Consider the following 25,201-nt stretch of genomic DNA (forward strand, 5'->3'; position numbering starts at 1 on the left):
AAAACAGCGTCTTTGCAGTTTTAGCTGTTTCTTTTTTAAAAACAATCCAAGGCATTACACCTGCTAATGAAGCTATAATAATCCAAATTATGCATGACACATCATTGTGACAACGTAGGGTCAGCTTTGATGTGTATGCTAACAAAGCACATATTCATTGCCCCACAACTAATCTTGATTCCATGATTGTGAGGTGTTCTGTTGACTGTATGGATAAGTTATGGATGTGCCAGTTCTTTTATGACCCAACGTTGGTAAAATTGAAGCCGTCCTATTTGGCCCCTATAAGAAATTATATGCTCAAACCCCTGATCCTGCCACTATCTAAAATCTGTTGAAGCTCAACCTGTAAGTGCACAATCTGAGATTTAAACTGCATTAACAATCCTTCAGCATAACTCCTGACTTTCCATCTCTGAAACATCACCTCTCTTCCTCCTCCCCAAATTTAACTGATGTCCCTGCTATAACAATTTGCTTTTCAGTGCTGCAACCTTGAAGCTGTATGTTTTCTTAAGTTTCTGAAGTAACCAATTAAGACGCAGTTTCAGTTGCTGATCATACACAAACAGAATCATGAGGAAATTGAAGGCTGAGTTATGTCACTATGTCACTAGCAAAACCCTGATAACCCATATGGCGCTTGTACTAGGATGTGGGGCCTTCCTAATAGAATAAGCTGTTCAACTTTTCCCATTCCAATTACTGCTGGGCTTCTTGGTTAAATTTTCTTCCTGGGTATACAGATTTGCACCAGGAGAAGAGTATTAGTGATTTACAGTGGCCAGTGAACTGACCTAGACTAATACTGGGAACTGTTCTGTTGCAGTGTTATTGTGGAGGATGGAACTGCAGAGGCACGAGTGCACTGTAAAGATAAACAGGTGGCGGACCTGCTGGCACTCAGCTCAACAGAGTGGGAAGGACTACAACAACACATTGGCCCACGGGGGAAGGTGTACTTTCAGTACCAGGGCCGCACTGGACACGAACTGGTAAGTGAGAATGCCTTTTTCTCTTTTTTAATGAGGATCCTTTATCCGGGATTGGCTTTCAAAACAACCTTACCTTTAGTTCCTTGGATACAGAATTTCTCTCTGCATTTTCACTGTACGTTCACGGGAATGACACCAAATCACAGTAAATGCTTGTATTGATATAGCACCTTTTTTGAAAGGTTTGATGGTGCTTCACATCTATTAAATCTAAATATAGTGGTTATGTTGGATAACGCAACAGCCATTTTGTGCACAATAATGTCCCATAAACTGAGATGAAATGACAACCCATTAATCTATTTTTGATGTTTTGTGTGAGAAATATAAACCAGGACACTCAAATCTTCTGCTTCACTTCCAAACTGTATTCTACAGTTGGCCTTCCAATTGGCACTGTCAATTTTGATCCATTTCCTAACTCATGGCAGACTACATATGTTAAGACACAACATCCTCAACAAGCTTAACACACCCATCACTATCTCTTGCTGTTAAATATGGGGCATCTCTTTTCCGAAAAAAGCCAAGGAATTAAGAGCTGTCCACTTTTTAAAAAAAAAAACATAATTTCATGCTGATTTTATTTGGAATCCCTGATTACTTTTTAAAATAATTCCGTATCCAGTTTACGACCAATGAAGATAAATAAGGTGGAGCAGTGTGTATTCTGGCTAAAATGCATCCAAATTCATTTCACTATTCCAGCCATGTTTCACAGCCCCAGTGTTTAACCTAATACTGAAACAATTTAATGCTAAGCGGAAAGCTTCTCATGCTGTACTGGTAACAGAGAGCCTGTTTGTGATAGCCTCCAGGACATTTTCCACTATCACTTGTTCCAGGCTTCAACCGGAAAAAAACAATGGCAACTGTCCTCGCACTCTTAAGGCATTGTGCTGTCTCGGGACTCACTTGAGGATGTATAAGTTCTACCACATGAAAGCTGCTATATAAATGCAAGTTACAGTTGAAATAATTTGGTAAAAGGTGAAAAATTTATTTTAATTTCACCTTAGTGCCCCACTGCATAGCATGTTTTAGCTAAGGCCACAGTCTTTTCCATGCTCTCGTTTTGAAACAATGGAGAGAGTCCTTGGAAATAAATAGTCCTTAGAAAAGTTATTCTGTTCCACCTATACCTGAGAGAGCTTGCCATCTTTAAACAGTTAATTTTGAATGTCCTGGCCTAATCCACGTATGGTTTCAGCATAGCAATTCCAGCAATTTTGTTTCATACTTCTGGGACTTTGTTCTAGGACACATAGTGAATCATCCACCATTTTTTGAAACAATATGGCACCATCTAATTCTAAAAAAAATTTAAAATTGCATGGTCTCTTGCCAAAGCTACAGTCATGACTATCTGGTTTTCTGTCAAATCACATTCTGTTGCAGTTGACCTGTCACCTTCCACCTCTTTCTTTTCCATCAGGCCATAGCTTGGCCTCTCTCTCACTTTATTCATTCTACCAGTTGATGAATTGCTCCACTTAGCATCCACCCTATCCAGACTTCCTTCATGTTGCATGTTCTCAGTGCACCCATTCTCCAATCCACAAGTGAAGTTGTTGACTACACTATATTATAATCACCTCCATGACCTTTAGTAGGACCATGAAAATCTTTTCCTCCTTTTCTCCAGAGAGAGTTTCTTCATCTCTTGCAGGACTGGCCAGTTGTTACCCTCTCCTGCTTTCGGTTCTACCCATGGTTCCAGTCCTACTTTACCAACATTTTTGCCCTTCCTCCTTTCATTTCAAATGGAACTTTTATTTCCTTTGCTAAAGTTAGCTCAAAGAAAATAGTTTTCTGCTTTTGTGTCAAATGTAGCTTTTCAGTGACTCTTAACAGTGACTGTAATTCAAAAGCTGATTCATTTGGGTGTAAAACTCTTTGGGATGTTCCAAGGATGTTAAAGGTGCTATGCAAATGCAAATTATTTTTCTTTCTGTTAAGCCTTTAACATGGTTCCTGTATCTGAGTTAGCTTCTCTAACAACCCTGGCATTCCTGAACTTGATACCAGAAAATGTTGTTTAGGCAGTCTTTCATCTCCAACCTTCATTACTTTTCTGTCACAAACTTTCTCCCTCCTGTTCTCATTCATCCTCATCAATATTTGTTTGGTCAGTGTTCCTGAACTTGGCATTACCAAGTCATAGTTTGCCTTACTTTCTATTTTTACCCTTCACCCTTAATGTTAATCCAGTTTAATAGGTTTTGATCTTCCATTTTTGTTTTCCAACGACAAAGAAATCTATTGTACTTTTTTAGGTATAAATGGCAATGTATTAGTGAAATTCCTCTTTTGAAGCCAATAATTTGAAGTATGAGTACTCTATAATTATCAGAATTCCAGTTTGGGTTGCCATTTTATCAGCAGAATGCTTGGCATTCTGTTAAAGGGAAGAACAAATTCAAAAGATGTTTAGAAAGTGAATAATTACATATAATCAAAGGTGATACAGTCTGATTAATGAGAGCTTAATTCTTTGTTTCTCTGAATTGTAGCATGAAGAGACAATTGGAGATATCCTAATGCAGTACCTTGGAGTAATCTGTACTAGCACCATTGTCTGCAGACCCGTTCAACTTGTCTTCAGATTTGACTCGCGAGGCAAACCCAAGTTGGGACAGACTGGTAAGTTACCCTGTTCTCATTCTTCTACATGGTTGTTTGATGCAAAATTGACGGGGTGGCAATGGTGAACGGAGCAACAACCATTGATGTGCTACCCATAAAAGGAACTCTTAACATTCATTGTCCATCTCTATTGATTATCTTTACTTGCAGTATTACAAATCTGCAGTTCACTGTTTCCGTTTTTAATTGTCACTTTTGGCTGAGCCTAACCTTCCTGTTCATTTTATAAAAATGTAATTGACAGGTGTTGCTTCTTTCATACTGACTCCGCCAAAGAGGTCTTCCTGTAAAGCTGTTAGGATAAGCTGTTATTTGTAAATATAACAATGTTAAAATGTAATTTGTGATCGTGTTGTAGCAAAAACTCACCAAGCACTTGGCTCTTTTTAAAAAAAAAAAGAAATCGAGAACTCCTTCAAATTCACTCCAGTTGATGCACTGGACACTAATCTTATGAGCTCAAACATCTGTCTAGTGGAACATAACTTGGCTAAAAATTCCAAGATATATAACACATTAATCTCTTGCTACAAAACTCTTGAATTCGCACCATGATCACTGATAAAGCATGTTTGGCACATATAGCAAAACTGGAGTCGATGGGAACCGGTGGGGGGACGACTCTCCGCTGGTTTGAGTCATACCTAGCACAAGGGAAGATGGGTGTGGTTGTTAGAGGTTAATCATCTCAGTTCCAGGACATCACTGCAGGAGTTCCTCAGGGCAGTGTCTCGGCCCAGCCATCTTCAGCTGCTTCATCAATGACCTTTCTTCCATCATAAGGTCACAAGTGGGGATATTTGCTGATGATTGTGCAATGTTCAACACCGTTCGTGAGCCCTCAGATACTGAAGCAGTCCAAGTCCAAATGTACCAAGACCTGGACAAGTAACATTGCAAGTAATTGTTGCAAGTAACATTTGTGGCACGTAAGTGCCAAGCAATGACCATCTCCAGCAAGAGAGAATCTAACCACTGCCCCATGACTCTCAACAGCATTACCAATGTTGAATTCTCCCCCCCGCCCCCTGCCCACCATCAACATCCTGGAGGTTACTATTGACCAGAAACTGAAGTGGACTAGCCTATAAATACTGTGGCTACAAGAGCAGGCCAGAGGCTAGGAATCAAGTAGTGAGTAACTCACTTCCTGATACCCCAAGTTTGGAGTTTGATGGAATAATCCCCACTTGCCTGGATGGGTGCAGCTCCCACAACACTCAAGAAGCTTGACACCGTCCAGGACAAAGCATCCTGCTTGATTGGCACCACATTCACAAACATTCACTCCCTCCACCACCGATGCACAGTAGCAGCAGTGTGTACCATCTACAAAATGCACTGCAGGAATTCACCAAGGCTTCTTCGATAGCACCTTCCAAACCCATGACCAATACTATTTCGAAGGACAAGGGCAGCAGTTAGATGGGAACACCACCACCTGGAAGTTCCCCTCCAAGTCACTCACCACCTTGACTTGGAAATATATCGCCGTTCCTTCACCGTTGCTGGGTCAAAATCCTGGAACTCTCTTCCTAATAGCACTGTGGGTGTACCTACACCATATGGTCTGCAGCGGTTCGAGAAGGCAGCTTACCACCGCCTTCTCGAGGACAATTAGGGATGGGCAATAAATATTGGCCCAGCCAGTGAAGCCCTTATCCCATGAATGAATAATAAAAAGAAAAAGCTCCAACAACACTCCAAGAAGCTTGACACAATCCAGAACAAAGTAGCCTGTTTGATTGTCACTCCATCCACAAATATTCACTGCCTCCACCACCAATATATAGTGGCAGCAGTGTGTAACATCTGCAATCTGCACTACAGGAACTCACCAAGTTGCCTTCAGCAGCACCTTCCAAACCCATGACCATTACCATCTAAAAGGACAAGGGCAGCAGACATGTGGGAACACCGTCACCTGGAAGTTCCCCTCCAAGGCACTCACCATCCTGAAACGGAACTATATCGCGGTTCCTTCATGATCATTGAGTCAAAATCCTGGACATCTTTCCCTAACCGCATTGTGGGTGTACCTACACCACATGGACTGCAGCTATTCAAGAAGACAGCTCACCACCACCTTGTCAAGGGCAACTAGGGATGGGCAATAAATGCTGGCCTAGCCATCAAAGCCCACATCCCATGAATGAATTTTTAAAAATTAATGAAGACTCCACTTAAAATGCTGTATACCATCCTCCGTGTATTACCACACATACATCTAGCACTTCATTTAAATATGTCCATTCTAATTGTTTTTAAATGGATGTAAAGCCCAGAGACATCAACACTGCTGTAATTTGTCAAGTCATCAAATAATCAAATTTCTACTGTAAAGCTTTGAACTCATAATCCTTCGATTGGTAACATGTTGAGCATTTCAGATGTTGATAATACAATGCACCATTTCAAATTTCCCATTGCTTTCCTTTGTGTATGAATATAAACGTACTGCAGTTTTATTTGTTGCGTAGCTGTTACCTTTCAGTTTCAGAGAAGTTTGTGACTTTTGCGGCTAGGGGATGTCATGTGGCGCAGATCATCTTGATCTGTTAAACCAACAAGTATCTCTTTTTTTTATTCCTGGTCTGTCGCTCCCTGATTCAGTTGATCAGTATGACAAGGGAGGTGGAGAAAAATCAAAATTCTATTCCTCCATCGGTTTTCGGTCAGCCCAGTTGCAAAGCACTTGTTTGTGGACAAAATTAGTTTTGGCCATGATGCTGTTTACAGCCTGCCACCTGAACTTGTGTCTGAAGGTTGGGAGAGGCACAGTGGGCAGCCATAGCCCATGAAGCAACATCAACATTTGATGCTTCAGAAAGGGAGAGAAGTTGGAAAAAGGTTCATTTCTCTATTGCGGTATGTTACCTTAATACAATTAGCCGACAAGTTAAGATTATACTTTGAGGGCAGTTAGTTATATTTCTGAAACCAATGAACAGGGATTTCTCTACCTTCTCCCCCTCCCCCGCCCATCGTTTCCTAAAGTGATTTTTCTCCACCCTCCTTATTTATTTTTGTGCGCCCACTTCGCGCATTTGTCTGTGAACATGTTCTACCCGCGCTGTTCTCCAACAGATTGTTGGAACATGCACAAGAGCATGATGTTTAGGTTGGCTTCTATTTAGACCTGGAATGTTTTGCCATTCTCCTTCAGTGGAAGCTCGTTTGCTCCACTTAGCACCTTCCAGAAAGTGTGCCTCAGATCAAGAAGTTGCCATATATAAAAAAAAACCCCCATGAAGGACTCTCATCCATCTTCACGTGTTCAAATTATTTCCATTTTTCCTTTTAATGGTGATGTTCCTATAGTTACAAGTGATGACTTTGGTGTGAGAATATTACTGGGACGGCTTTGGAATTATAAGTTTTGGTTTTCTTTGCTGACTGAAATTTGTTAAACCCAAGTTGAAATGTTACAAATGGTTAATAGTTGAAAGACTTAAAAGTTGTATGAGGAGCTGTGATTTTTAAATGATTTGACAGTGAATGTAAATATTTATTTCATTTTGCATTGTTCGCATGTTAGGCTTTCCTAGATGAAACTTTTTAAATTTAATTTTGTTTGAGTAGAAAATGTATGAACTTGGTTAAATAAATAATTTCACAATTCCAAATTTTGCTGTTTCATACTTGGTTTTGAGGTGATAGTTTATCTTGGTTCCTTTGCAAATTACAGCAGTGAACTTTACTTTTTATTGACAATATAAGTGGTCTGGTTCACATTTTGAAATCATTAGCCTTTATATCATCATAAGATGTCCTAATGTTATTGAGCAGGGTATCCTATTTTGCCTGCTTAGGAAAAGGGGGATTAATTGTCCATTGGGTAAGAATAAAGAATATGAAACTTGTAGGTTACATAGGCTGTATTTGGAATGATTTATTTCTCCATAAATAGTTGACTTCGAGTAGTGATTAACTTGGGTCTCTAGCATTAGCTGGATTTTCCAGTTGCTGGGTGGATTGCATTTGGTATTCATGGTATTGGTGATACACTTACATTTTACTTGTAGTGGGTATACAGTTTTTCTAAAGTAATCTAGGAAATTTAGGTGGTTTCTTCCAGTTGAAGCCTAGTGGAGGTTTTTGTTCTCTCTTCATCTCCAAAACAAAAGAGAAAACTCAGTGGATAAAGAGGGAATGGATTTGCATTCGTATTGCGATTTTTCATGACTTCTGGACACCCCACCAGCTTCGTAGCCAATTAATTAGTTTTGAAGTCTGGCCACTGTTGTAATGTAGGCAACACAGCAGCCAATTTGCTTACAGTAAGGTCCCACAAATAATTATTAAATACTGATTTAAATAGATATTCTCTCTGTGATGTTGGTTTGATAGATAAATGTTGGCCAGGACACTGAGAACTCTACTAATTATTCTTCAGATAGTGCAACTTTACTCCTACTTGAGAGGGGAGACCGATTTGGGTTAAAATCTTATCTGAAACAAAGCACCTCTGACAGTGCCATGTTCTCTCAATACTGTACTAAGATGCAAGCTGCTGCTATAAGTATTGAAATGGCATGATCAAAGTCACAAATTTTCTCCTCTGATCATGGTCCATGATCACTTCTCATCTTTCTCGGTCTGACAACAGTCTTTGAAGGTGATCACACCATTCTTCTCCACTGCCTTTCCTGGCTAGAGTGGGACTGCCCTTGCATGGTTTTACTCTTGCCTATCCAGCCATAGCCAGAAAATCTCCTTCAATTACTTCTCTTCCTATCCCATACCGTTACCCCTGGACTTCCCCAAGGACCTATCCTTTGTTCACCCCTATTTGTCGCCTGTGTGCTGCTCCTCGGCAGCATCATCCAAAGATATGATGTCAATTTCCATGTATATGTCGATGATACCAGCTGTCCCTCATGTTATCACTCAGCTGCTTTGCTGTCTTGGTCACCAAGCTGCACGGTCTGGCATTCAGTCGTGGATGAGCCAAAATTTCCTGCAATTAAACTTTGCAAAGAGTGAAGCTATTGCCTCAGATACTCCCAGAAACTCTTGTTTTATGACACTGAATCCACCCCCATCCTGGCCACTGTCTTAGGCTGAACCAAGCTGTTTGCAACTGCGGCATTGTATTTGAGTAAAGTTGAGCTTCTGAACCTATATTCTTTCTAACACAAAGATAGCCTACATCTATCTTCATAATGTCTCCCATCTCTGCCTCACCCTGTCGGCTGAAATCCTCATTCATGCTTTTGTTGCCCCTAGGCTCAACTTTTTCAGTGCTCTCCTGGCTTACCTCCATAAAATTGAATTTCTCTGAATTTCTGCTGTCCATAACCTAACTTGCTCCAAACCCTGATCACCCATCTGTTCACTGACATATATTGGCTACGGTCTCAATTTTAACATTCTCATCCTTGTGTTTTAAATTCCTCCATGGCCTTTCCCCTCCCTATCTCCGTGACCTTGTCCAGCCTTGTATGCTTCTAAGAACTCTGCATTCCTTCAACTCTGACCCCTTGTGCATCTGTACATTTTCTCCCCACCATTGTTGATTGTCCCTTGGGTTGCCTATGCTTCAAGTTCTGGATTTCCCTCCCCGAACCTCTTTGCATCTGCACCTCTCTTGTTTAGGTTGCTTATTAAAACCTATCTTTTTGCTAGGGTGCATCCTCACATCCTCATTTTCCAGTTTTTTTGTGATTATGTCCTGTGAAGAGCTTGGAGATATTTTACTATGCTAAGGATGCTATATAAATGGACATTGGTTTTGTAGGCTATGTTCTCTGGTCTCTATAGTTGTTGAACTCACAACTTTCTGACCCAGAAGAGTGTGCTACCACTCCACCAAGGTTAATGCTTTAGTCCACGAAGCAGCTTTCATTCCCTTGATACAAAGTAAGTCTATGGCTTGTCCCTTCTGACTAAATTTCTCCTTTAGGACTAGGACAGTACTCACTGACACTAGAGATGACAACTGAATAGAATTGATAGCTCAAATGTTACTATTTGATGGTGAGGTGTATTGGAGCATTGTGACACTCGAGATTTTAGGTTGTACGTTTGTGCTGAGTTCTGTTTTGGATTTTGGACATGTTGTCAGAGAATATCACCCAATTAGGAGGTCATGTGATTTTAATAGGAGGGATAATTGAGAGTAATACCCCACAGCTAATTCCGCACACCATGTTAGCAAATGGTGCAGGTGCAAGTCTGGAGCAGGTTACCTGATTTCCCTTTGATAAACTTGTAGAAAGTTTGATACAGAAGGAAGCCTTTCGATGCCTTGACGTGCAGTCACTAATGCATGCCTAATGGCAATAGCCATTTTGTGCACAGAAACTATCACATACCAATGAAATGAATGACCAGTCATTGATCTTAGTGCTGTTGAGTGAGTAAGTGGTCTTGAATCGAACATCAAGCAAACTCGTTTTGGTTTCAAATAATGCCTTAGGATTGTTAACGTCCACCTGAATCTTAGCTTAATATTTTAACCAAAGGATGAAACCTCTTGCAGCGCAGCACTTCCTTGAGACGGCACTGGAGTGCCAGTTTAGATTATGCACTCAAATTGAATCTTGATCCTACAACCTCAGGCAAGAGTAGTGCCAACCGGGCCAATCACATTCTGTTAGTTCTTGTTGGAGGGGAAAAGGTCCTTTGGAAGCTCCAGTTTCTTTGCTAGTAGTAATCTTTGTTTTTTGCCCCATCTTACTGATTCAGTGACCATGAGGAATAGTTTTTTCATAAAATTTTGACAGGATGAATAAGTTAGAACACTTTTTCTGTTTGATCTTTCCTGTGGCCTTCTATGTTCAAGTCTTTTGAATCTCATTCTAATTACACATTCTGCCAGCCCTGGTGTCATTCTAACAGATCTGTTATGTTTCATGGCTGCAATTTATTTTCCTTAATGGATTGACAAAATGCTTTAACTGAAGTAATCAGTGTGTTGGACGGAATTCGTTATCACTTCCTTGCTTTGTTATTTCAGAACCCAAAATCCCATTTTCTATTTTATGTGGCTGCTTTTACCTGCAGTTCCATTTTTCAGAACCTGTATATCTGTACCTTTGGTCCTCCCTGTTCTCTACTCCATTGAGAACCATACCAATTAAGTATATATTTACAATCTCTTCCCAAAATGTGTACCTTCAATGTATTTAGATTGAACTGCACTTTCTGTCTATCTACCTGTTTCCCTGACTTGTCTGTGCCTCCTAGTCTCCTGCATTACTCCTCATAGTTTGGCATGTCAAATCAGTTGTGTATTTGGAGAACAAGGTCCTAATGGAGATTCTTGGGCTCACCAGAACTGCAATCGAATAAAGTCTATTGAGTCCTACTGTCTGTTTCTCTCCTTTACTCTTTGCCCTTAATCTTTGCAACTAGTCTTTATTTGGAAATCTGTATGCAAAGCATCCTGCATCCCTGTTTGCCAGATCCATGCTAATTCATGGCTGTGTGGTGTCTGATTTTGGGGTACATTGTGAAAAGAGAAGCAAATACTTTCGAAGGAACCTTTATCTGCTCAAATGAATACATCAGAAGCATGTTGCTGGTGGTCTTTTGCATGATCGGATTACAATCCAGCCCTCTTTCATATCTGAGTACTTTTTTAAAAAATGGATGAATTGAGCAGATTTGCTGCTTGAATATTCTTCCCTTTTTTTCACCTGAAGCCATTGACTCAGGTTTTGGTTGAAAAGCTGCTGACAGTCTTCTGGTATTTTCCAAATAGCCATTCTTCATACATGAGTCAATGTAGTGAATGTTGGCAGGCCATTCACCTGATACAGTCCATGCAATATGCATGAATACATTTTACAGAAGGGTCCCAGGGTATCAGAATGGAGAGGGAGCCCTTCTTGATGATCTTGTCCTTCTCCTCAATGTCATTAGTGGCATGACTAAAGCAGATCAGCCAACTCATTATAGACTTGTAACCAAAGCTAGAAGTTGTTCATTTGTATAGATTGTGCTACTCTGGATGGTAACTTTCACTACTGGGACATTGAAGGAGCTGAGCAAAATTTGTTAAACCTTTTTAATGTTCAATTTGAGGCTGCCTTAATGGCAAGTTATGACTTGCACGGGTAACTAATTTGGCTGTAATAGAAGTCAATTAGTATTATTTGAATTAGGGATTTTTTTTCCTGTTGCCTTTTATTTTGCACTTATTTTTCTCTAATATCACTTTGTCTTGTTGTCTTCTACACACTTCGAGTAGACCAACATGGTGAGGAGGGGAGAGAATTTACAATTTTGAATTCATTTTAAGCTATTTAATGTAATTGTAATAGAATGTGACCTCATGCTTGTGTAGTATGGGTATGAGGAAAATCATCCTATGTGATGAGGCAAGAACACCTGTTTGCATTTGCTTTTTGTATGTCAATGCTGACTGAAATTAGGTTTGCCTATATTGTGGTTAGCCTGAGTTATTTTCATCCTCTTTGGTGTCTGTTTACCACATACATGTGACGTTGCAACTTTTTAGTTGCTGGCATTCAACCTTCCTGTGCTGAATAATGTTTCAGGGCTTCCAAATGGTTTCAGCTATGGTGATTTATTAATGTGGAATCTTAATGCAATGCTTGAATCTGAAGCAAATACAGTGGAAAATTGCTGATAGGAAAGACCAGAGCATCAGATGCTTCCCATTCATGCATAATGTTAATTTTGTATCAGGTTTGGCTTGGTTTCTCAATCTACATCTACAACAATTGATTTCAGTATATCTCTTTTGAAGACTTCTTTAGAAATTCTTGCTTGGCATTCATTGGCAGTTCCCCTCTCCAGTTGGTGCAGTAAGTCCAGTTGATGCCATTATGTAATTTGTCCTAGGCAAACTTGTGTTATCTCATAATGAGATAGGCAGTGAGAAGGGTGATGGGTTAAAGAATGGTCTGTATAGCAGCAGTGTGGCACTAGCTGGGTTTGTTTGTTTTGGCTTAGCATGCCACACTGGCAAACATCATTTTGGAATGGGCAAACTACTGCGGATGCTGGAAATCTGAAACAAAAACTGGAAAAACTCAGCAGGTTTGACAGCATCTATGGAGAGAAAGGTAGAGTTAGCGTTTCGAATCCAAATGACTCTTCAGAGTTCTTTAGAGCATCGAGTCATAGGGACTTGAAATGCTAACTCTGTCTTTCTCTCCACAGATGCTGTCAGACCTACTGAGTTTTTCCAACAACTTTTTGTATCATTTTGGAAAGGATTGGCTTCACCCATTTCCTGACATGAGCATGAATGGATAATTTCCTTTCACCAACTGGTGCCATTCATAGAAGAAATTGGAGTTCTCCATGTTTTCCCTCCAAAAAAAGTGACCATTTTCAAAGCATTGTGGATGTGGGTCATGCCAACCCATTATCGTCATCAGAAAGGTCTCTGTTTATTATATTGGGATAGCTTTCCCAGTCAGTCTAGCATTGCTTGGAAGTACCTGGACTCTCAGAATCACAGAACTGTTATGATGCAGAAGGAGCTGGACCCTGTTTCTGTGATAAGATAATTGATTTAAACCTCAGAGACTGTTCTCTGGACCTGACCTCCTTTAGCCCATTTACTTTTTTAGACCTTTGCCCCTATTTTGAAATTTATGTTGATCTTTCCTTTGTTCACTTTATCTACCTCATGCTTGTGCTTTCATTTTGCCTGGCTCATAAAAAAGATTTCTTGCATCCTTGGCGTCATAACTCTCCATTCTTTCTTTTGTCGCACTTTAACCTGCAGCCTATCCTCCATCCACTTGAGAAATGGTCTTAATTGTTTCCCCAAAGTATTGGTAAAGGAAGCATGATATTATAGTGCTTGTAAATGTTGTGTTGTAGTAGTTTTACTTATTGAATAAGTTTGTCCCTTAAAAAGTCTGGTTTAAAAGAGGCATTGCTTTAGACTAGGAGCAGATTAATCATCAAAGCAGCCTTGAAATTTGAGACCATCTGATTTAGTGCATGAATGTTTCTCTGGCAGTGTTGTATTATCAGTTCCATTGGTGTGGCAGTGTTGCACTAAAGTTCAAAAGAATTCTCTTGTAGATGTGCGCTCCCTTGTCAATGTGCCTTTGAATTCAAATGACTTGGTTAATCCTCTTTTCATCAGAATCCATTACCTTGCAATCATTATTTCTCAATATAACTCCTGAATCACAAGTATAAGTGATACACTTTAGCTTGTTATAGTTTGAAAGTGATGCTTACCTGGTACTTTAGGCTTTTCCCATTGTTATATCTTTAAAATTTCTGTAATGTAGCCAACATCACTGCTCTTTCATGGGGGAATTGACCACTCCTAGTAAAGTGAAACACTGCAAAAGCACTTGGCAAGAACCCACTTATCCCCTGTTATAAATTCAAAAGTTATTAATTGGCAGAATTCAACATTTTTTTCACCCAGAGGGTGTTGGGGTCTGGAACTTGCTGCCTGAAAGAACAGTAGAGGCAGAAGCTGTCATTGCATTTGAAAAAAATACTTGGCTATGCATTGGACCTAGAGCTGAAAAGTCAAATTCAGCCGAATAGCTTTGAGTGATCGGTACAGGCACGATGGGCTGAATGGCCTCTGTTGTAAATTTTCTATTTCTATTAACTTAATTTGTGTAAATGTATATTCCTTTACATTCTTGCACACTTACCACACTATGAATTATCTATTATAAGTTAACAAGATGACTGACCATAAAGTCAGATAAATTTGCAGCACAGAAAGGAGCTATTCATCCCGTTGTGCCTGTGTTTATTCTTTGGCAAAACAAATCTAAAACTCATTTCATCACCCTGCTGTCTCTTCATAGCTTTGTACTGTATCTATCTTTGCTAATTATTCAATTCTTCCTAAAAACGAACAATGGTCTTTTGCCTTGACGACTTCCTGTGATAGCGCATTTCATGTTCCATGTTGTTTAATGATGTATTCTTGATATTAAATTCATGTCCACTCATCACAAACTCTCAAAAAGTGATTATTTTAATTAATTCCACCAAAGCTCATAATTTTAAAAACCTCTCATCTTCTGTCATCATTTCTCCAGTGGAACTTGTCCCATTGTCTCGAGTCTTTCTCATAAATGTAGTTTCCCATCCCTGTTTCCTGAAAGCTCTTTGGATATAATGCCCTTTTGTGAATTGGCCAGAAACCTTGTGCTAAGTAGCCTAACATGTACGTAAATATACCAGTGCTTTCCTTTTGTACCCGCTTCTACTATTTAAAATATCTTGCACTTCAGGCCGATTACTATATTGTATTTCAATAGAAAGTCCTTATGTTTAATCTAGTGTTGTACTGGATTTCAAACAAGTACATATTGTAGCTATGAAAAGAATAAATGGGAAATTAAATAAGAAATGAAGTGAATCATATTATGGGAGGGATTAGGGAGAAGCACGAGACCAAAGGTCCATTTGGTTTGCACCAGGTCTCTGAAAGAGCTACCACTAAGATCTATTTGCCGGTCTTTTCTCCATGCCCTTATAAAGTGCAAGACTTCAGTGGTTAAATAAGGAGGTGCAAATAACCCAAGATCTAAGTAGAAGCATGTTAAAAGATGCATAAAGAAACTTAACTAATTTTAAGTTGGGAATCATTATTTCAATTGTTTAAAATAACTAAAGGGAATGAGAGAAATAAAGAAAATTGAGGTGAATCAATAATTGGTAGCAAGAAAAATCAAGACTGATACATTAGTTATGTATAAAGGCCAGATAGATTCTCCTTTAAAATATAAAACGGTAGAATTATAAGGGGTGAGGAAATGGAACTTTTGTTAAATGAATTCTTATGAATTCTTTGTTCAATATTGATTGATTTTCAGGTGCAGACTTTAAAAAAATATATATAAATGGCCTCTTTTCAGTATGTGATAGACATGGAGGAATCACAGTTGAAACCACTATAATCTTGGGGTTCAAATAATGACAGTTGTTGAGGCAGAGTAATTGCTATTCCTGGGGGTAGCCTTGACAATAATAATTAGTCATCCCGATTATGTGTTGCACAGCCTGGAATGCAGTCAGCAGCTGTGGCTTAAGTACCTTTTTACCCTCTCCAGCAGTCTTCCAATAATCTGCGATCACTTCAAATGAAAATGGTTGGTTTCATAGGAATTGGCAAAGGTAGTAGCAAGTGGTTTGGCACTCTGATTAACTGTGGGATTTCTCATTTAGGTTTGTCAACCTTTTGCTTCAGTACTGCAAAAATACTGGATCATTTTACTCCAAGGAGACCTTACTGGTTTAAAAATCTGTAGAATTTTTAAAAAATTGTAGAAAATGTTAGAAATAGGCATAAAGGAATGTTCTGAATTCAGTTTTTGAATGGATTAAAGAACAAAGATCATTGCACATGAACAGATGAAATTGTAAAAGGACAAATATATTTCATACGTCATTCATTTTCTGAGAATTATTTAAGGCGCATTGAACCACTGATTTGTTAGTTAATGTATTGGAGCATCGGTATATAGCTCTGCAGAGCAATAAGAATGGATTCATGTCCATGACTTTCAACTCCCAATTTCCTGATGCCTGCAGTACTGGTGTTGGGGAGCACAAAGAAGGCCACATTTGCATACAAGAAAGGTGGGAGAATCTAGCTGAATACCTTTTGCTTGTGGTATTCTTCCCATATGTATGTACCACCTCATGTACAGTAGCATTGGCACAGTTCTGAGGGGCTGTTTTCTACCTGTGTTTTAGATTGGGCTGAAAAAAAAGTAAACTGAAGGGAAATCTTCTGTCTCTTGCTTTTCCTCTTTTCTTTCCCTACCAAAAAATACATACATGGAATGCTATATTTGTTGAGCAAATTTGCCCAGTACAGATAAAATTCACCTCAGTTTGCAATCATTAATAGTGTGGGAAATGTACCAGTATGTGGACTGGGGCTGTTGGATAGTAAATTTCTGATGGATTAAGGTTTTGGCAGAGTACATTGGACCCATAGTAAATCTTGCAATGTATTTTTCAATCAGAAGTTACCTATTTCTAAACTCTGACATGGTCATTGAGATGTGAACATGTCACTTTAGTAATACTGTATCCATCAAACTTATGGATAATAGAATCGAAATGTGAAGAGCTCTGGCTTGTTTGAATTCTTTTGCTCAGCTATTGGTGAATTGCTGAACAGTTGAGGCTAAAAATGTTACAGTATATGTTTATATTATTTGTATGATATATCATAGACTTTACAGAGACTATCGGTTTAAGTTAAGATGGAGTTCAAATCTGATTGTTTAGTTTGAATGCTGTTTTTCTTTTCGGAAGTAAAATAGACTAACACACAAAGATAATTGTGGTTTCCATAATATGTTTAGAACATTGCATCATAATATGATATATGATCACTCCACATTTTTCTGGAAATGCGGCTATCTTCAATGAAAAATGGTTTCGTATTCTCAATTCATAGTGTTGCTCTGACATGAAATTTAAATACCGTAAAATATATACTTATTGAGATGTCTGAAATAACTTGAGGTAAAAAAAAATCATCTGAGGTGTGGTGTGTTGACTTCACCATATAAGGTAAGGAGTTCAAATATTTGAGTATTATGAAAATAAATGGCTGATGTTTTGGATCCGTTGATTGCAAACACAAAAATGTTAGGTTCAGTCAGAATAGAAAATATCTTTGCCTTGAACTACCAAGGAAATATAGAACTTGTCCCTCATGCAGTATGACGTCAGATAGACGTTGCCAGTATAGTGTAAATAAGTGTTCTGCTCCTGCAATGCCAATTTCATATCAACACCAAGATTTTCTCTTTCTTAAAAAGAAACCTTTCAACTGAGGACATTCACATGTGGAGACCACCAATATATGACCAAGATGGCACCAGCCTTGTCTTTGACCTGTTTGGACATAAAGGAAGTGGACTATCGAATGCTTTGCCATTTGGCAAATGATAGACTGATCCAATAACATAGTTATTGGAATTTATTAACTATGCAACTATAGACCAAGAAATAATCCCTCAAGTGAATCAAGAGAATTGACTTTGTTGATGTTTACAAAAGCATTGCAAGCTGTGAAAATAATTGATGCACAACCGCCTGTTGAGAAAAACACCTTTTAATCAAGTTGATTTAAATTGACTAGTTTAACTATATGCCACTACAATTCCGTATTTTAAATTGCTACTTATATTAAAAAAAATAAACTTCATTGTCTTAAAATAGTTGGAGCAATTCAGATTGTAAAGTACTCATTTTGCTTCAGTATCATCCTTTGACCTCCATATTCATGTATAATTTATTTTGAAAATAAACTTACTTTTTTTCAACATTAATTGGTTGTATACCTTGTTCTTGTTGCGTTAAATTACTTAACCTCAAAAACATTTTTCACAGAACTAGTGCAAAAGAAAGTATTGGGTGTGGAATAGCCAATAATTTATTTGTGTATCTCAGCATCCCAAGGACAAGCCTAATGACTGAGCAATACTTAATCATGACCATTTTGATAATATTTGGTCAAAGATGATTCTACAAAGCTCATTTTAATCAAAAAAATTGGTTTACTTTTACAATGTATGTTATTTTGCCTACCCACAACCTTTTTGGTGGCCAGTTCCTATATTAGAGCAACTAAAAGTTTTATCCCCAAGTTTTGATAGTAAAGCCACCATAGAACATACCTTCTGAGGAAATGAAACTGTACAAGAACAGTTCAGGAATATTGCTGTTTACATAGAGTTCAGTAGGTCATTAAGTACTGAAGTTGAATTTTGTTGGATTAACCTACTGTAACAACCATAACAGTTCCTGACATCCAGAATTATATGATTTTGATTCTCTCTTCTCTGTTTGAATGTGACTTGGACATAGCTATAATTTTCAATTGTCAGTCTTGGATCAATTCAAGCTATTTTTACCCCCTGGTAGATTTGTGACTTCTAAGTGTCTATAGGATATATCCTGGAAAATGTTGAGAACAAAATGTGAATCTGTGCTGGTTTTTAAAAAAAAAAACCTATATGTAGAATAGTAAAATACCTTTGGTATTCTTAAGGGCTATGCTGCTTACTTTTCACTTATGAAATTTTGGATGTGTAGTAATCAGAAGGGAAGATGATTTGATTCATTTTTCATGTGAATTGGCTTGTGCAGTGAAGTGCTTGTGGGCTTGTGCAGTACTGTGCATGGTTGTATTTACCCCATAGTAATATGCAGTGTGGCAATTACTAGCTTCCTAATGGAAGAAATATATATTGGAGAGAAACAATATTGTTTACATTTTGGATGAGATGTCATCTTTTAATGGGGAAAACCATTCTGTTCTGATATGGCTTTAGGAATCTATGCATAGACAACAATACCCCAAAATCTTACTAAGGTATTTTATAGGATTTTTGAAAATTAAATTCTGCCACTTTGATGTCTATTGTCACAAATTAGTGAGGCATCAACCTGTGGCATTTTGTTGAGACTTATGCACTGTAGCAATGCTACAAAAGTGTAACCAACTGATTTATAGTATACAGCCCGAGAAAAGCATACTATCTGTACAATCCTGAACAGCTTAGAACTGTCCGTTTGGGGTAAAAGGTACTGCCTTTCATCATGGTTGTGGCAGGTTTGAAATTTTGAGGATTACTGGTTTTGAACAAGTAATGTGTTCAGAGGTCACAAAGTTAACTGTTATAATATGGAAGTAATATTGCACAGATGCTGGCTTACCCAGGTTTTTGCAATCCCAGTTATAATATAACAGCCAAAAACAATAACCCTGATCAAACTGTTTACATCAGACCAAATTAATACTGAAAATGAGTGTCTTTAGGGAATGCTTCATCACTCATACTGCAGAGCAGGGGAGTCAGATTTGTTCAAAAACCCTTGAAAAAGTATGTAGCAGAATATTATAAAAGGGAAAGAGAAGATTGAAGCTAAGAATGTGTTGACCATTAATTTCTCCAAAGTAGGATTTAGATTTGTATGGTTGTTTTTCACAACTTTGGGATGTTCCAAAATGTTTGACAGCCAATTAAGTACCTTTTTTGAAGCGTTCTCATTGTAATGGAGAAACATGTAACTTGTGCAGGAACTGGTAGCCTATCTTGCTGGAATGTTGTTCAACTTTGAGTTGAGTAATGAGTTGAAAATTGTCTGCGATGGTGGTTGACGTGGTGGATTTGAATGAATTGTTAAAAAAGCTGACTATATTCAGTGCAACAGCCTTTGTTCTTTGACCAGGTTGTCTTGGTGCACACGTTTACCATTTGGGGATTCTACATGATTCTGGTCTCTAAAAGAAAATGTCATAAGATTTGCTGTTACCTCCAAGCAGAGCTATTGTAAATGACACAATGTATATGCTTAGAATCTCTACATTGGAAGAAAATGAAAACATTGTGTCTGCCCAATCTTGACTTCTGGATTTACTTATGCTGATGGTGTTTTTAATATGTTGAAAAATGGCTTTTGTTCTTGTTTGTAAATAACTTGTTGCCAATTGTGGTTTTGTATAAAACTACTTGACTATATCCATAGGAAAATATTTGTATCACAACTATGCATGGTTTTTACTTGTATTGCTAGAACAAGTTACATTTCTCATGAATAGTTGACCAAAATCATCTTGGACATTGTTCACCAATTTTCAACAGTCACCACGTGGAGGATGCTCTTCATGGGAGGATGATTGATAATTTATATAATAGGAGACTTTGAAGAAAATGGGAAACTGTTGTCCCTTTAGCTCTTGTTTGTGAAAAAATTGTCAAAAGATGGAAGTATAATCATTTGGTTGCAGCTAAATTGAAATCTTGATGACCCTGAGGATTGTTTGCAGTGTTCAAATCATTCAAATTAGGATTCATGTGATGGAAATGATGGTGACTTGCACTGCTAATTCCATGTAAATTACAAAATGAGTGGCCAGTCCTTTAACATCCATCATTACAAGCTATCCCAACAAACTTCATAATTATAAATGTTGGATGAACAAAACCTCTAACGGTCTTCATGAAGATTAAGGATGAGCTGATACATTGCTACCTCATTGAAACTGAAACTTGGCAGCATTGAGCTGCTGTGCCATCCAAATGGGACATCTGCAACAATGGGTACCTCTTTTGAGGCATCCATGGTAGCAAGTGGATGGCATCTATTTCTTGTCCTACTCTTGCCCATTGCTTTTTCTTACCTATGCATTTATGGCATCCATCATATTTACTCATAAAAGAGTAATCTTTCTATTAGCCAGTTCTGCAAACCTTTCTATGGTACATCTTCAGCTGGCATGAAGAAAAATGGGTTAGTTGCTTTATGCCAATCAAACAAGTTGCACCATGTGGACCATGAAATGTCATTGAGGAAGTAATTGCAGTTAAAACTTGAGTTGTTGAGATTTTTCTGTGACTATACAGGTCGGAGATTTGCTTTAACACTGGCACCCAGTGCCCAACCTATCCATTGGGTACAGGCATGGGGGTCTTGAACTATTTTGGATTCAATAATGGGCAATTCATAAAGTTGTTTTTGCTTCAAACTCTGGCATTTATATTCAAGCCTTGGGCTTAAGAAACTTCCAAGAAAAGCAGAAACTCTGAAAAATGGCCATTTTGTTTTGTTTTGGGGGTGGGAGAACGGAGAAAAGGACCTTCTAAGGGTTGTGCTGCTCAAAAGAAAATGGAAGACAACCAAAATCTGGACTAGATTATTTCTAAAATACTCCTTGATAGTAAAATGGAGAATATTTAGCCATAGATTATAAATAGTTGAAGAAATGACTAATCATTCAGAAGGAGGTGGCTCATGTGACCTGACCATTAGTCAAAGTGGAGTTGCCCCCCCCATATTTAAATTCCATCCCCCCCATATATAATGAAGAAAATATCCTTGTAAGGCCACTTCCGGCCACAGGAGGAAGTATTTTTTTATCCATGGATGCATTTAATTGTTGAAAGGGGAGGGGGGAAGAGAGAAAAGTAGACATAACAAAGAATAAGATTTGCTTAGGGAGGGAGGCCAAAATTGGAAATGGGCGAGAGAGAGAGGGGTGGGGGCATGAGAGAGGGAAGGGGAGGGCATGAGAGAGGGAAGGGGAGGGCATGAGAGAGAGGGGGAAGGGAGGGGGCATGAGAGAGAGAGGGGGAAGGGAGGGGGCATGAGAGAGAGAGAGGGAAGGGGGGCATGAGAGAGAGAGGGAAGGGGGCATGAGAGAGAGGGGGAGGTTGGGGGGTGCAAAGGGGCTAACTGTTCCAAGAGCAAGCCTACCTTTAAGCCCATTTCTCTCTCTCTCCCTCTCCCTCCCCCCCCCCCCTTCTCTTCCACCCTCCCCCTCTCTGTTGTGTGGCAGGGGTGGGTCTTTCACTTGGTCCATCACCTGAGTCCGGGGAAAATGTTGCAATTATTTCGCAGCGTCGTTGCTGTCAATCAAAGGGAGGGAAGGGAGCCTCAGAGCTGAGAAGAAGCTCCTATGGCGGCGGCGGCTGGACGAGATTCACGGCACTTCCAGTACACCTAATGCAACTTTTCGCAACTTCACCCGCGTCGCTCCAGCCAGACTGCGCCCCAACCCAGCGCAAAACTCCCGGCAGAGGAGTCCCTCCCGAGCGGGGCGAACAGAACACCCACTCCCCTTTACACCCCCCCCTCCTCCTCCTCCTCCTCCCCCTCCCCAGGCCGCTTTTCCACACCCCCCACCCCCATTTATATATTTTTCCCCCTCATTTTTTTTGGGGGGGGAGGTGGGGGGGGTTTAAAAAAAATCTTTTTTTTTTCCCAGCCAGCGGACCGATCCCAGATGTCGTTGTTTTTGAGCTTTGCAGACATGGCGCACCTCCATTTTTGAACGACTTTTTGTGTGTGTGTTTGTTTTTTTTCTCTGTCTCATAACGCGTGGACCACCGATCAAAAGAAACGAGAGAGAGAGAGAGAGAGAGAGAGAGAAGGGGGGGGGGGGGGGGGGGGTGGGTGGTGGTGGAAAAAAAAGAGATGAAAAATTGCAGCTTTTTGAGACTGACTTGATTCTCAGGCGAGGGTTTGAAGAGCAGCGAAAAGGAGGAATCGCTTTCGGTTTAGCGAAGTTTGGTCGACGGGGAGCGGTGACTGTGAAGCCCGGAGCCTCGCGGATCTTATGGAACAGGTATGTTTACAATCAGTGCTTAACCTCTCGTTACACTTTTTTTTTTAAGCTTTTTTTTAAAAAAATATAAGATATTTAGTGTGAAATTAGGATAGTCTGAGATGACGTAATTAAAATTGGACTTGTGTTCTGTGACTATTTTTAGAGAGAAAAACAAAGCTTTGTTCTAAGTTTTGGTGTCACGGTTTCTGTTCTCCTCTTATATTTTTTTTTCAAAAAAAAATTATATATACGTGTGTGTGTGTTGTGTGTGTTTTCTGTAGACCTTGTCGGAGGCCGACAATGGTATTGAGTGCTTGAACAATGTCGATGCTGCGTCAGGGCTTTCCAACTCGACCAGCCAGCAGCTGACTCCAGCGGACCGCCTGCCTTCCAGCAACTTTGACAGGGCAAATCTGCACTTGGGAACCCCACATCCACGTGCACCCGAGAACAAAACCGAGCCCCGAACCTTCCCTGATCCCAAAATGATGTCTAACGAGGATAAAACCCCCGAAGACGACGGATCAGACCGCAGCAATGCTTCCAGGTACGAGCTCTCGACTTTCATGTCCCATTTTTTTTTGAGGGGGGCTTTGGTCCACATTGTTTACTCGAGAACCATGCTCACCTATCCTCGATATCTAAAGCTATTTTTTCCAATTTCTACCCAATCTTTAATCGATGACCTTGAGATTCCTAAAAAGCCCCACCCTGTTTTTTTTTGCTCGCAGTTTCTCCAACTTATGATATGCCATTTGGGCCTATATTCAGCAGTGGAAGTACAATGTAAGCCTGTCGAGTCCACTTTTATTGTTTATTTTATATTATAGCGAATATATTCTTTCCGTTCTTGTTGCTGTAGTAAGATGACCTTGTCATTGCTGTTGCTGCAATGCACCATTTTACTCACAATGCAGACGGGTTTGAGAATTTGAGGATTTGGTGTCCATAGTAAACCCATAGAAGTAAATTGTAGTAAATATACTACAAAAAGTTGCATGAATGAAAAAAAATTCATATTTATAGATAAATTAGGAAGTGCCTGTTGGAAAGTTGCTTCTTCGTCTATATTTTTATCACCACCATACCATTTCACTGTATGTCTTAGGGTATTTTGTAAATTTTTATTACAATTTGGTGAAAAGTTTACTATGCTTCTGTCCCCATCTCCTGTATTGGAATAATAATGTATGTGCTATATAACTGGGTTGCTTCGACTATGCTTCTATGTCCTGTGTCCCTGAAATACTTTTGTCTTTCTTGAAGGTGTTTATTATCTTGAATACACCTTTTAAACTTTATTATAATTGTTTTAATTACTTTGCAACACTTCATTCCTTTCAGATTTTATATACGTGTATCTCAGTTAGTTTCATGACATTGGGTAGATGGTGCATTCATACAGCAAAAATAAGAGATATTTCTCGATGGCATTAAACTGTAGAAACTTTGCATTGAAAGATTCTATAACTTTTAATAATTGTTGAACTTTTAACAGGTCAATGGATATTATTGCCTACCAGACACCTGGCCATAGATGGTGCTTTAATTGAAAAATGTTAACCTGGATTTAGAATTTTTTGTTTGCTTGTAAATTTATGGGTGCAATGAAAATCATCTTTAAAAATATCAATTCTCCAGCAGTTAGCATAGTTAACAATTGGCAATATTTGAATTTCAGTTGCTTTTGACATGTGATTTAAGATTGAAGCACTGTAATATGGTGTCATCTTTAAAAGATGTTCCACAATGGAAGTAATATTTATTGCTTGCTGTTTTTTAATGTGATCTTTGAAGATTTTCGTTTCTTTGAAATAAACATACCGCATTGAGGGTATTTTAACTGAGATTGCACAGAATTTACAGAAGGATGGACGTGGTCAACTGTTAATTTATTTCAAAAAATGTGTATTATACTAAAGATGCAATGTTCATTTTTTTTCTTGAAGATGAGTGCATTAATATTTTTGCTGATTTCAGTGAAACTATCTCTAATGGCCTTTCCTGGGATTTGGTCTAGGTGGACAGGTGGACCTTTCCCTTGGGTGGTCACCTGAGGTTTAAGTTTCATTCTCTGTTACGATAGGATTGATCTTGGGTATGCTCTCGGCCTGGTTTCACTGTGTGGAACAATTCATTGCTGAACTAAGATCAACCTGGTGGCTTGAACAATTGTAACCATTAGTTGTTGAGCAAAAGTCCCATACTTCTCTAGTTACATGGAGCTTGCTGCTTAGTGGGTTCCTTTAGGAATAATGGATGTACAGTGGCTTCTAATGAAGCACTGATGCCAATCCACCTCAGCGTTATCTGATGTTGGGAACAGATTTTTGGATGGAAAGCAGATCCTTTGCTAAGATGCACTCCACCTGTTGTAAAAACCCACCAGTAATATGGAATTTGGCATGTCCCCTATGGGCATGCATATATCTGCAGGGCTTTGAATTCCATTCCAGATGCTGGTTAGGTGCCTTGAGATATTACCCAAGTACGTTATCTACTACTGGCAGAT

General features: G+C 39.0%; 2 protein-coding genes across 6 annotated transcripts in view; both read left to right on the top strand.

The window, feature by feature from the left end:
- ctc1 (CTS telomere maintenance complex component 1) overlaps positions 1-17,905 on the top strand; it is an 82,841-nt gene extending 64,936 nt beyond the window's left edge. Inside the window, exons 22-24 of one of the 3 annotated variants that reach the window (XR_005941427.1) lie at positions 830-995; positions 3,509-3,638; positions 17,393-17,427. Coding sequence is in view for 1 of the 3 variants with exons in the window: in XM_041174846.1 (XP_041030780.1) it covers positions 830-995; positions 3,509-3,638; positions 17,393-17,538 (442 nt within the window). In the remaining 2 variants the exon portion in view is untranslated. Of the gene's footprint in view, positions 1-829; positions 996-3,508; positions 3,639-17,392 lie in introns of those variants that run through there. The other 2 variants (XM_041174846.1, XR_005941428.1) reach the window with 2 other exon arrangements.
- Positions 17,906-22,548: 4,643 nt separating this feature from the next.
- chd2 (chromodomain helicase DNA binding protein 2) overlaps positions 22,549-25,201 on the top strand; it is a 92,566-nt gene continuing 89,913 nt past the window's right edge. For all 3 annotated transcript variants that reach the window (XM_041174842.1, XM_041174843.1, XM_041174844.1), the window contains exons 1-2: positions 22,549-22,707; positions 22,971-23,236. In XM_041174842.1, the coding sequence (XP_041030776.1) occupies positions 22,699-22,707; positions 22,971-23,236 (275 nt within the window). In that variant the 5' untranslated portion in view covers positions 22,549-22,698. The remainder of the gene's footprint in view (positions 22,708-22,970; positions 23,237-25,201) is intronic.

The sequence above is a fragment of the Carcharodon carcharias genome, chromosome 26 (assembly GCF_017639515.1).
Source record: "Carcharodon carcharias isolate sCarCar2 chromosome 26, sCarCar2.pri, whole genome shotgun sequence".
Lineage (NCBI taxonomy): Eukaryota > Metazoa > Chordata > Chondrichthyes > Lamniformes > Lamnidae > Carcharodon > Carcharodon carcharias.